The 14,046-nt window shown below is 45.6% G+C and overlaps 1 protein-coding gene across 1 annotated transcript; it reads right to left on the bottom strand.

The window, feature by feature from the left end:
- Positions 1 to 2,833: 2,833 nt before the first annotated feature.
- Positions 2,834 to 13,450, bottom strand: LOC134343049 (induced myeloid leukemia cell differentiation protein Mcl-1 homolog). The gene is made up of 3 exons (XM_063041884.1): positions 13,031 to 13,450; positions 7,581 to 7,828; positions 2,834 to 4,746 (listed from the first exon to the last, which is right to left on the bottom strand). The coding sequence occupies exons 1-3, from the start codon at positions 13,398 to 13,400 to the stop codon at positions 4,630 to 4,632; spliced, it is 735 nt and encodes a 244-aa protein (XP_062897954.1). The 5' UTR covers positions 13,401 to 13,450; the 3' UTR covers positions 2,834 to 4,629.
- Between the last annotated feature and the right edge of the window lie 596 nt (positions 13,451 to 14,046).

The raw sequence follows: 14,046 nt of genomic DNA, 5'->3' as shown, positions 1-14,046 counted from the left end.
CATCACTTGTCACTGGAAGCCAACCAGAATAGGTTCTGCCAATTCTCCCGCCAATCTATCCACACTAGTATTTTTCCTGTAATACCATGGGTTCTTCTCTTGTTAAGCAGTCTCATGTGAAGCACCTTGTCAAGGGTCTTCTGAAAATCCAGGTAAACATCCAATAATTTTCCATCTATCCTGCCCGCTATTTCTTCATGCTGAGTGTCGATGGGTCTAGTGGCAGTTGATGGGAATGTGAATTACAGGAAAGACTGGGATCGCACCACGAGTCAAGAGAATCAGTGTCAAACTCCCAAAGTAACGCAAACTAACGTAATTAGTCAAGGCAGCACAGCAGCGTCTACATTTTCCCAGAGGAGATTGCAGCATGCCCACCCCCATTTTAACAACTTTCTACAGGAGCACCAGCGAACATCCTGGTCGGCTGCATCATTTTGTGGTATGGAAGCTGCACGACTCTACAGAGCATAGTAAAAACTGACAGAAGAGTCATCGGTGTCATCCTCCCCAGACCTTACCAGATTTTGTAGACGAAGGGCTCAAAGCATTGTTGAGGATCTCATCCACCCATCCCACAATCCCTTTGACCCATTACCTTCAGAAAGGATGTACGGGAGCATCAGCATTAGGACCGCCAGACTGAATGACAGCTTCTTTCCCCAGGCCGAGAGACTAATAACACCACACTTCACATGCATTTTGGATTATATTTTATTAACTTATTTGTGGTAATATTTTGTTTTATGTGCTGTGTGATACATGTATTGTGCACGCACTGTGGTGCAGAGGAATGCTGTTTTTGTTTTGTTTGGTTGCATATAATCTACAATCAAACGACAACAAACTTGTAGTTAAAACCTGCTAGTTCAGGTTTTTGTTCTCAAGCACAAGTGAGGGTGGCTTTACAATCCAGGTGCATTAACACTGTGGGAATTGTTGCACTCACCTCATTACTGGAAGTGGAGTGAGATGTGAACCATCCCACTACAGACCAGGGCAGGAGTGAGGCTCATAGGTAGCATTCTACAGTGAGGCATTTCTCTAATCTAGTTCAATGAGGCCCCTGTGTCAAAGGTTTCCCACTGGGTTCTCCAGTCCTAACTTTTGCTGAGCCGACACCCATTAACCTAGTTACCAGTGTTTAGTACACATTGGCCATTACTTGCCTATGGAGGCCAAACACTTCCAATGCAAATAAATCAAAACAGAAACTCCAAGGAAACATAGTACTACACCTGCTAGAACCTGGAGCAACATAATGTGCTAGAGAACTCAGTAGGTCAAGCAGCATCTGTGAAATGCAAGGAATTGCTTAAGGAATGTTGGATAAAAGCAACGGGAGTAAAGATGAGAAGAAAGCTCGCAGAAACCGGCCTATTTAGAGGACATGCTCCTATTTACATCAAATGGTGCTGAGGTCAAAGCTCACCAGCAGCTTTACTTCCTTAGGAGGCTAAAGAAATTTGACACATCCCATTTGGTAGGGCAACAACAATGCCCTTGAACAGAAAAACCTGCAAAAAGTAGTGGATACAGCCCAGTCCATCACAGGTAAAGCCCTCCCCACCATTGAGCACACTTATAAGGAAAGCTGAATCCATCATCAAGGAGCTCCACCATCCAAGGCCATGCTCTTCAGCTGATGCCACCAGGAAGGAGGAACAGGAGGATTAGATTTAGGAAGTTAGTTATTAGCCCTCAAACATCAGACTCTTGAACCAGAATTTGCTCACGAATTCCGTAACCTATCAAATCACTTTTAGGACTCAATTTATTGTTTTTTTTTTATTTTTGTACCAGCACAGTTCGTCATTAGCACACTGGTTGTTTGTCTGTCTTGTGCATTTTTTTTCTACCTAGTGCCATTAACCTGCACTGGACCATAGGTCCCATCCATGTACCTATCCAATGTTTCTCCTAAACATTGAAATCCAAACCCGCATCCACCACTGGAAGCTTGTTCCACACTCTCAGCACCCTCTGAATGATGTAGTTCCCCTTCATGTTTCCCTGAAATATTTCTCCTTTCACCCTTAACCCATGACCTGCAGTTGTAGTCTCACCCAACCCAGTGGAAGAAACCTGCTTGCATTTACCCTATCTATACCCCTCAATTTTGTATCTATCAAATCAAGTCCTAATCTACTCCATCTTTCCCTTTAACTCCAGTCCTAGGAACATATTTTGTATTTACTGTGAATGTTCACAAGAAAATGAATCTTATGATAATAAGTTCCCCTTGAACTTTTGACTTTTATTGATGTACCTGAGAAAGCATCTGTATGGATACATCACAGCCTGGTATGGTAATTGGCCTACCCTAGACTGCAAGAAACTCTAGTAAGTTGTGGACACACTGCCGCACATCACAGAAACCCTCCTCCCCTTCCTTGGTCTGTCTACACTTCTCACTGCCTCAATAAAACAGCCAACATAATCAAAGATTCTATCCATCCCAGAGATACTCTCTTCACCCCTCTTCCATCAGGCAGGAGGTAAGCATGAAGGCATGTACCAATTAGCTCAAGGTCAGCTTCAATAGTGCTACAAGACTACTGAATAATGAGACTGACTTTTGACCTCCCAATGTAACACAACATGGCCCTTGCACCTCTTCTTCCTCCACTGCACACTATCCTTCACTCTGTGCCAGTTTTCCCAATTTGATGAAATAATCCACATGAATGGCATGTGATGCAAAGATTTTCAGTGTGCATTAACACTTGTGACAATAATAAACCAGTGAGCTTTCTCCATGGAGATTGAACTCGTAGGTGAAACAGATAACTAGATTTGACAAACAGTCAGCAGAAATAAAACAGCAGAAAGCTTTTTTTTTCAAAAAAATACATTTAATTTACAATAAGCTGCCGTCAATGAACAACTGATGTTTGTTTGGCAGTGGCCTTCAAATCGGGAGGCTACACTGATGGAGAGCTGAGCTACATTTTCATTTCCAACACCTACCTGGTGAGAAGTGTCCCAAAGAAAGTATCTTTCTTGCTTTGTGCACCAAACCCTCACGTTTGGACCTTGTGCCTAAAATACAATCTGGGAAAGCAGTGGCAAAGTGCATGTTAAACAAGGGTTTCATCAAATACCAGAAACTGAAATCATCCCACACCAGGTCACGCAGATTTTGTGCAAGTGGAGGCTGTTGTACAGGGACAAAGTTCCCCTGTGACAACAGCCCCAGCAATAAATCAAGCTGGATAAACATAAAGGGGAGAAAAAGGACAAGGGGCAAATGTACGTTCTCTTCAGGAACACCAGTTTCAGTTTACCCATCGCTGTCAAGTCTCAAGTCCCACAAGGCAGGACTCTGGAGCCGAAGAGCCTGGTGTGATGGGGCTAATCAAAGTGCCTGAAAATTAAACAACATACATGGAGCAGTGAAGCTTGTGTGGCAGGGAAAACCCTCAAAATTCCAGTGACCGGTGAAGAACAATTTTTAAAAATTGGGAATGTAGCTTTAAATAAATAGAGGGGATACAACGTTATAGATTAGAGGATTTATATTATTACAAACAGAGAGCACAGTATTTCCCTGCCACTACAGCACCAGTGCTTCAAGCTGAGATCCGCAGGTCCACAAAGATCATGTCTCTGTGCACCAAGGACACCTCTGGAAGCTCCAGACACTGTAGAACTGACAGTTGTGCCTTAATGCTGCGTACACTCACCCTTCGAGGAACTAGCCAAAACCAAGACCATGGGTGCAAATTCTTTTTCCTAAAGAAACCCGTTGTCCCTATTCACCACAAAACATCCCCCCCCCACCACCCTGTCTTCAGATGTTAAAATTTATAACGTTGCCTGATTAAACAATATACAGAACATTTATTAATTCAAGTCAAATAATGTTGTTATTTAAAGTACTGTCAATACCCCAGATTAAACAAGGACAGGGACAATGTACTGTAAAAATGTACATTTTTAAAATTATTTCCCCCCATCACCCCCCCCCTTTCCACCTGCTGATCACATAACTACAGCAATCCTGCTCTCTCACCATTTCACCTTCCCCACCTGCATCTCTCCTTTAAGGACTTTGGGCAAAGGACAGGGGAGAGGGAGTAAAATAGAGAGAGAGAGGAGAGAGACAGACAATTCACACTTAATGCTGGAGCGGAGTTCTTTTCAGTTTAGTATCCGACCAGGTACTGATGTTCATGTGAGCCTGGTTACTGTGACAATAGTTCATGAGTTTCACTATCCAAACACTGCCTGGATAAAAGTCTTGAGCTTTGAAAGTTCCACAGTGTGCAGAAAAATGGACGAGGCAGGGCTCTTGATCGCTCTCTCCCCCAAGCTCAGTCTCAGCAAAAGTCGGCAAATTGATAACACTCTCGAACCTTCTGGTTCCACACACACGTGGTGGGAGGGAGGGCATGGGTACACCAAAACCACAGCCCCCCTTCCCAAACTCAGTACAGGGCCAGTTCCGGCAGACACCACACCCCCATTTACGCGCATCTTCTGGGTACAATAACCTGCCTCCTGAACTGCGTACGCCTGGGTGGAAAATGGGGAGGAGGGGGTATGATGATGCGGAGAGCACAGCCGAGCGAAGAGCAACACCGTGTGCTTCAGGTCAGATGCGAGAGGACAGGATGAGATCAGAGTTCACCTTAGGAGATGCATGATACTCGCCCCTGCAATGCCAACTCCTGCGATCCACATCAATGCTTTCTTGGCACTCTCTTCACCGTTACTTTCGTGGAAGAACTTTGTGAAGCCGTCCTGCAGGGGAAAGAACGCAACTTTCAGAGGCACAGAGGTTTTCAACCCACACCAGATGCTACACAAACATGAACATCTCTGTTGCTAGTGCATTAACCAGCCTGAATGAATGATGATACCCTCTTAAGTGGCTGCCCTTCATTCCCAGTGGATAGCCATACGTGACATACAGATACCAGAATGAATAGCGGTCTAAAACTTCAACTAAATTTAAAATACACTTGGCCTTTCCTGCTAAATCTAACCCAGTGTATCCAATGGGATGAAGTGGATACCCCTAACACCAAAACCCTCCACTTTGAAAAAGATTCCTCCTGAGATCAAGACAGCAATCCCCTTGATTAAATTTTAAGTCACTGGAGCCAATTCCCAAGTCAATTATTTCAAGAATGTCTGAGACTTATCTCGGGTAAGTACATAACATTCCAAGTGTTTTCTAACAAGGAAGTGCTGCTTTAATTAAAGAAACAGGCACATTTTGCCCTGAATTTTTTTTAACCATTAAAGTAGTGGCTGGTTTTACAATTTGATTGCTCTTTTAGTAATGTGCCAAGTGTGAACCGAAAGATAAAGTAGGCTTGGCGTAATTAGCTACTTATTAGGCAAGAACATGTCGCCCCACCTCTTCCCAAAAGAACCAAAAGTAAACAAGCTGCAGTTTTTCCAGTAATCCACATGTGAAAATATCACATGTAGGCAGCAGCAGAAGGGCGAGGTAGTCACTGATTCAATAAGCAGCAGCCAGGGTAGGCCTTGTTGCAGTACATGAATCAGAACATTTTGTATTCACAACACAGCCCAAAGGGGTGGGCACAGAGCACTATAAATGCAGGGTCTTGTTTCCCCAACAGCCCAAAAGGATCAACACCCTTTAGTCATAGTCATACTTTATTGATCCCGGGGGAAATTGGTTTTCATTACAGTTGCACCATAAATAATAAATAGTAATAAAACCATAAATAGTTAAATAGTAATATGTAAATTAAGAGCTGTTAGTCAGCTCCACCTCCATGGGTGAATGAAGAACTGGTATTACTTAAGTGAATAGACACTTCATTGGCAAAAGGGAAAGGGGAGACAAAAGTCAGACAGGGATAAACAATTCCCATGCTCAGTGAGAAGATATTAGACAAAATTGGCCTCTGGCTGCTGAGAGCAGTTGTGTAACTCAGCCCCAGGGCATGAGTCAGCCACGTCCCACAGTGAAGGTACATAATGTACTGGTGACGTGTCAATGCAAAGTCATTCAGACACTACCCAAGCAGAAATGCATCTGACTCTAATGCCGTCTCTTTCCATTTCTCCCACAGTCCATTCTTCTCTCCCATCAGATTCCTCCCTTACCACTTTCCCTTCTCACTTCCATTTCTCCTCCCCCATCCACCCAGTCTCACTTATTACCTGCCAGCTTGTACGCCTTCCCCTTTCCACCCCCACCACCTTAGTCAGACCTGCCCCCTCTTTTTCGGCCCAAAAAATCAATTGTTTATTCCCCTCCGTTGATACTCCAGCATTCTGAGTTATTCTCTCAACCATCAGCTCTGGAATCAACCTGAAATGAACTGAGAATTCTCTGACCACAACACTACAACCTACAGACTCACTTGCAAAGACTGGCTCAGTATTATTTATCTGCAGTTTGTTTTCTTCAGCAAACTGGTTGTTTATCAGTCTTTATGTATAGGGTTTCAAAGATTCTATTGTATTTTTTTTTACTTTACCTGCAAGAAAAAGGTAGTATATGGTAACATATACCAATTTGATAAGAAATTTACTTTGAACTTTGACCTCTTGTACCTTGAAATTGCCTTATTTTTTTGCCCTAATATCCTGTTTTACAGTTTTTAAAAATCTCTTCTCTGCTTGGTACGAAGTGAGTACAGTGTTTAGGTACAAAGTGTAGAATTTAGCTACAATTTACACTGTACTGCCTGAACCAAGCAACCTGCAATGTTGCTGTTTTTTATCCACTGTACCTGTACCTGACAATACACACAACTCTTGTATGACAAACTAATCTGAATCAGTGGCTTCCTCAGACCACTGATACAGGTAACTAAGACTATCTCCAGCCCGTTATAACTGAACAAGTTGAAAGACAATCATTCACAAAATGTGGCGAAAGTTGACCCAAGGTCCACCTGGTTGGCACACCCAGGGAAGAATTCAGCTGTAATGTGTGCCTTCGAATAGAAGCAACTGCTCATGGTAGGGTTTGAAAGTAGAAGCCAGTAATGCATTTAATTCATATAAAACAGTACAGCACAGATCCTTCAGTTGTGCCAGCCCTTTATCCGACTCCAACATCAATCTAACCCTTCCTTCCTACATAACCCTCCATTTTTCCATCATCCACGTGCCATCTATGAGCATCTTAAATGTCTCTAATATAGCTGCCTCTACCACCACTCCTGGCAGCATGTTCAACATATCCACCACTGTAAAAAACAAACCTACTTGACATTACCCCATATTTTCCTCCAAACACCTTAAATTATGCCCCCTTGTATTAGCCATTTCTGCCCTGGGGAAAAGTTGCTCGCTATACTTATCAGCTGGTACACCTCTATCAAGTCACCTCTTATCCTCCTTTGCTCAACCTTTCCTCAGAAGATGCCTTCCCTAATCCAGGCATCATTCTGGTAAATTTCCTTAATGCCCTCTCTAAAGCTGCCAGATTGTCCCTATAATGAGGTGACCAGTATGAAACAATACTCCAAGTGTGGTCTAACCAGATCTCCCCCCCCACCCGCCACCCCCAGAGATGATGAGATCCCACGTCACCCAGGTCTTGAAATGAACAGTACATTAAGAGTAGTTGGTGACATTCTTACCCAGCTGTTGTGAGTCTCTAGCCACTCCCTGGTCTCCTTGGTCAGGTACTGTGTGATCCGCGTGGCTATCTCATCCACATAATTGTCTGGGTGAGTCTTTTTCAGGTGGTCTCCCAGCACTGCCCCGAAAGCGATGAGACTCACCACCCGGCCCCAGTTGACCTCTCCGTCGCTGAACATTTCCGCCGCCACCCTGGAGATGGCACTGAGGTCACAGCTGTTGGAGTTGTTGAGGCGATTTATCATTCCTGGAGGAGTGGAAAGGTGAGAAGGAGGTCAAAGCAACTGAAGTGAAATATGCGAGAGGGCCAAACGTAGACCCTTTTCACAACGCATCAACCAGACAACACTACACATTACATGCACAGTTGACGACAACTTCCCATCAAAATGGGTCAATCTGTTTTCTCATAGTCATAGAGCACTACAGCATAGAAACAGGGACTTTCAGCCCATCTAGTCAGTGCCAAATTTATTCCACCTAGTCCCATATCCTTCCTATCCATGTATTTATCCAAATTCTCTTAAATGCTGCAATTAAAGCTGCATCGACCACTTCCTCTGGCAGCGCATTCCATACTTGCACCACCCGAGAGTGAACAAGTTCCCCCTCAGATTCACCATAAGTATTTCACCCTTCACCCATGACCTCTTGTTCTAGTCTTATTGCATCACCCTATCAATTTGTATACCCCTATCAAATCTCCCCTCATTCTCCTATGCTCCATGAAAAAGTTTTAAACTACTCAACTTTTCCCTATAACTCTGGCCCTCAAGTTGCAGCAATCTGATTAAACACATTTCAAAATGAATCCAAGACATCAAAGAGTAGTAGGATAAGGTAAGATTCAAAACTATAAGCTTAAACACAAAATAAAGATAAACAATGAGGTAGATATTTACAACACACTAGCTAGACACTTGGCTGGGACATTTGATGTCCAAATTTAGACATTTAGAATGTGGAGGACACTCGATAGAAAGCCTCTACAGATCTGGCTCTTCAGCTAGAGAAACTAGGGTTGCTCCCCTCAAAGCAGGGACTATTCAAAATGGAGAAATTTTTAGCATAACTAAAGAGGAACTATTGTCACTGGGTAAGCAAGCAGAGGACAATGCCTCAGGTGAGGGAACAGTAAAGAGCTTTTCTACAGCAAGTTATGATCAGGAATGATTGAAAGGTTGAATAGGGACTGTTAACAGTGAGTTGGAGAAATACTCCAAAATATAATATGAAAAAAAAGAGGAAGAATTCTCTCCAAGAGTTGGCAGAGGAACAATGGGCCAGAGGACATTCAATAAAGAACATCCAATTGGAGACTACAGGAGCAGGAAGTGGGAACTGAAATATGATGCTTCATATTGACAGTTCCCCCCAGTGTAAACCTGCACAATGGTAATTATAGTTGAAATACATTCAGCATGGATTATGTGATCTCCCTCCCTACGGGAGATCAAACAGCAGGCACCAAAGCCCTTGCAGATGCTCAAGACAGACTTGTTGGCACACTGAGTGTAGCCACCCACTAAGCAATGCGGCCTTCTGAATGGGCTAGGTGTGCACATATTGAAGATTAGATAACAGCCATAAACAAGCTTGCTTACATGTTTACAAGATACAACTTTCTGCTTGAATTGTACAAGCGGAGACCTACTGGGGTTCCAAATTATTCCCAGCAGCCAGTGAACTACATGATGAAGCCAAAAGCACCCATGATCTGATATTATTGTGTCCCTTCATAACCAAGTGGCATTGAAAGACACCCTTGGGGTAATCCCATCAAAAAATAAATTTAAGTTACAAGAATGAGAACAACACAGCTACAGAAAGCTTCCCAAAGCCAGTAGCAGAGACAGTATAGTCCCAAATGCTGGCAAAGTGGAGGTCAAAAGCCTACAGCTGGAGAAAACAGCTTCAAAGTACAAAAACACATCAAGGTTTTATGCCTTTAGAAATTTGGCACTCTGGAACAAAGAACATCCAAGGGGAGATTTTAATTAAGGTGAACAGGAAATATCTTCCACATAGTTGAGGTGGGGCAGATTTAATTGGAGGAAGGATTAATTAGAAGGAATCTGAGTACTTTGGCTGGGGTTAAGGACTCATCCAAAAGGGTGAGAGACAGAGGCTGTGGATTACTTGAGGGAGTGTGATATACACCTGGAGATTGGCCGAAATTTTAAGATTCAGATGCGGAAGTGGGGAGGGAGGGAAGGACAAGGAATATCAAGAGACCTTTGCTCCTATCAACAACTAAAATTAGACATTCCAGTAACTTTGCACTGGGGGGGGGGGGGGAGTGCATGGAAGCACACCACACCCACACTACAAAGCCATCAGTATACAAGGGAGAGGGAAAAACCCACCCAACCAAAGCCTGCCAAACAGGTCTAGACTGACTGAATTAAAACTGTATTCCTGGCTTTGAGAGGCTATTTATATTCAACCGCAAACAGTTTATTTAGCCAAGCTCTCACCGAGCAGGGAATTCATCGTGCCCAAGCAAAACAAATGGAAAGGCAAAGAGCAGGCATTTAATTATTCACTTCCTTCCAGTTCTCTGGTTGCAAATGGACACAAATTCAGAGGAGGTGGGAGGGGAGAGTGCAGGCTTATACCATCTGTTTCCCTGTAATAACAAGCCATCTTTGATAGTCAAGAGGAAACAAGTTTATGCTGACACACCTTGGTGATGGTGAGAAAAATGTATTTTAGCTAGGGGAGGATGCTCACATAGCCAGAGCACTGGTTGTGTGTGTCAGCAAAAGTAGAAAGGCAGAAACAACCAGTTTATTCAGGAACCTATGTGTCTGCAGTTGATGCTACACACAATAGCACTAGTGCGAGCAGAAATTGAGTCATGACTGTTTCTTGTCTCCATGGGAGAGCCTATCTCACTCTTGGCCATTTTATCAAAGGTGTCTCACCCCCCAGAAGCCTTCCAAAACAAAGAGCAAAGAAAGTTCAAAACTGACATTCCACACCCTCTGCTATGCTGATACAAATGCAAGATAAGCCATTACTTGCCCCATCTGCAATTATCAGCTCTGTTGACTCCTGATAAACAGCTCTCCTCCACTCTCTGACTGCCCCACAAACCAAGTGCAAAGCTCAAGGGTCCCTGAGGTCTGCAAAATGACAGAGCCACCCATAGCAGGAGACCTCAGTCCAGGAAACACTGCCAGCTCGAATGCACATTTTTTTTAAGCTTGTGTTTTGTGGGCGGAAGTTAGTCAAACCCTGGTGAGGTCAGAAATTAAAAACAGATGCAAATTTTGAGCGTAAACAGTCTCAGCGGTCCCCAAAGTGGAATGGTGCTCAGCTGGGGAGCCCAAGAGCACCGAAACTGAACAGCTGCTTCGGTTTATTTTTGGAGGCAAGGGTAACGTGGGTGAGAGGGGCTCTTCTCTAGGCAGGCCCAGTGCTGCTATAATGGGAAGATTGACCAAGTCCAGCTCACACCACATTGTACAGCTTACCCCAATCACACCAACCCCCAACCTAGTAATTTCTTGGCCAGATTCAGCCCCCCCCTGCCCATGCCCACTGTAACCACGGCAGCAGATCAAAGCAGACTGCACCACAGTCTCAGTGTGGGCATTGTTCACAGCAATGAAGTCAAGAATTCTTCACCAGTTCCGATCTCCCCATACAGGTACTTGATATTAGAGACAATTTAAATATGAATATTGGTGCAGTCCATAATAAGTCTCTCACAGGAGCACAGGGCGAGGACACTCGTATGCCAGTTTGATGCCTCTGGGACAGTATTGAGAGACTGCTGCCATGAAGACCCTACTGGTATCACTGGGGGGTTGTGTCCTCAACCACCACCAGCTGAGCTACTGCACATTAAAACCCCTACTACCCCCACTTAAGACTGTTCTCTTTACAAATCTAATCTCCCAGTTATCTCAAGCTACAGATGACTTGGGAGTGGAAGCAGGGTGGAGGAATTGCAAAGACCAAGCAGAGAGTAGAGGGAGAGTCTGTCAACAACTCCAACAACTGCAACGCAATGCTTTCAGCTGCTAAGAGCATTTTCAGTTTCCAAAGCGTAACAGGAATTTGCAGTCTCCAGAGGGAGGAAGTTCCCTCGAGACATTACTGCCTGTTAAATTAATCAAACAGAAACCAACAGCCAGTACTTTATTAACATTTTTTCCTCCAGAATCTTCAGAGTTTAGAAACAGCTTTATGCTCAGTATGACTTGACGGAAAAGTCCCTGTAAATGGAAGCAGTCTTGGCCATTCGCCAAATGACATCCCTCAGCAGCAACACTCCCTCTGGGATTTTAATGGGAGTCCCTCAGTAGGGGTGCAATCTCCTTCGCCCAAGCCAAGATGAAAGTACAAATGACGATGCGAAGGCTACACTTTATTGACAGGCGAAAATTATTGCAACAGAGCGCTTGTTTTGTAGAAGAGAGCATCTAGAACTCAAATACTGACTGACCTTGCCCCACCTCTTCAAAGAGAGCTTGTCACTAACACACATCTAGAACTCAGCAAATGCTATACTTCACATCAAAGATTAACATATCCTGTTGCCATGAACAAAACTCCTTATTAGGAACCAAAAAAAAAACCCGGGACATTAAAGGGTGTTAAAATCCAAGCAAGATTTTAGGAAAATTAAGCACCAAGACTTCACTTAAGGAAACCCTAAACAAACAAACCGACAAGCCACCTACCAGAATCACAACCCAAAGGCGTAAATAAATATTAAGCAGCTCAACTTAAGCAAAATACCATTAACAACACATTTTCAAATTTTTAAATGGTATAAAAGGCGGGGGAAAAAAACGAGATTCGGAGAGGAAGAGGGTGGGTCAAATTGTCAGGAGGGCACAGAGGGGGAAAGAGGCGGGTGTTAAGGGGAGCAGGGGTACAAAGGAAACACCAGGCAGCAAGGCACCATAGACATAGTTTTTTAAAAAAAGACTAGAGAAGTGAAATTAGCAGCCAGAGAGTTAAAGTAGTGCAACTAGCAGCCACAATGAAGAGTGTGTAGAGGCGAAGACTCCAGCAGCCAAGGAAACAGGCAAAAGGATACAAGATCCACAAACAGAGACCATGGAATGAAAGGGGGGGGGGGGAGGTAGTCAAGAGGGAAAGGGAAGGAATGTTGCCAAAGAGAACCTAAAACTATAGTTGGAAACCACCAAAGGAGGAAAGAGTTCAGTTACAGAGTTATAAGGTTAGGGAAGCCAGGAACCATTGTGTGGCGAAAGATTGCAGTCACTAGCCTAGAATGAGAAGCTTATTAGCCAAAGATTCCCAGCAACAGAGGGAAACCATTCGCCCAGAAGGAGGAAGTGGCCCGAGGGAAAGCAGGACAGAGGCTCAAGGAGGGGAGGGCAGCAGCCAGGGGGAGAACACTCGCCCCCAGAGGGGCGCGCAGCTCCGCCTGGCCCGCGGACGGGCGCTAGGACCCGCGGGCACCCACCGGTGAACGCCGTCCGGTGCTTCTCGATCAGGCGGCCGCCGATCCTCTGCAGGGTCTCGGCCGCCTGCCGCTCGGCGCCGCTCTGCTGCGGCCTCCAGCACAGCCAGCCGGAGCGCTCGCCGGCGCCCGTGTAGTCGCGCAGGAAGCCGTCGACCAGCGAGTAGGTGCTGCTGTACAGGGCGTCGGGGCAGGGCGGCTCGGTCTCCACCGGGCTCTGAGGCAGCGAGCCGTCCCGCGCGGCCCAGGAGGCGGTGGAGGAGGCTGCGGCCGGTCCCCGGGAGAGCCCCAGGCAATAGAATTGGTTCTGGAGCTGCAGCATGGTGCTGGTGGAGCTGCGGTTCAGGGCCATTAACGTCCGCTCCATCGACATCGCCGTCGTCCTCGACTGCTGTAAAATGGCGGCTCCGGAAAAAAAAAAGCCTCTTTCTTCTTCTCCTCCCGCAGTGACGTCGTGCGCCGCCGGCCTCCACCAATGGGAGAAGGGGAGATGCCTCCTTCCCGCTCCCGCCCCGCACGCCCAATATCCAATGGGAGGGGAGGGAGCGTCTTACGTACGACACCTCGTACGTCAATCAGAGGGGGGGGCGTGGGAGAGACGGTGGGTGCGTCGGGATGGTCCCGCCGTGACGTCACCGCACGTCTATGTGAGGAATGAGACTATTATGTGGTAACGGGGTAGTGAGCAAGGCGCGGAAAATGCGGCGGGGGCAACGGACGACGTCTTGCCCCGAGACCCCTCATCAGGACTGGAGTGGGGGGGCGGGTGAACCGAAAGGGGCTGGGGTGGGGTAACGAGCCGGGAGGCCGATGGCTGGAAGGCCCATGCCAACAGGTTAGACCATAGACAACAGGTGCAGGAGTAGGCCCTTCGGCCCAGCACTGCCACTCACTCTGATCATGCACAATTAGTGCCCCGGCTCCTGCCTTCTCCCCCTATCCCTTGACTCCTCTTAAGAGCTCTGTCAAACTCTTCCTTGAAAGCATCCAGAGACTTGACCTCCACTGCCTTCTGAGGG

This window comes from Mobula hypostoma, chromosome 2 (assembly GCF_963921235.1).
Source record: "Mobula hypostoma chromosome 2, sMobHyp1.1, whole genome shotgun sequence".
Taxonomy (NCBI): domain Eukaryota; kingdom Metazoa; phylum Chordata; class Chondrichthyes; order Myliobatiformes; family Myliobatidae; genus Mobula; species Mobula hypostoma.
The sequence above is the reverse complement of the archived record's forward strand: the minus strand, read 5'-3'. Positions and strand labels throughout refer to the sequence as shown.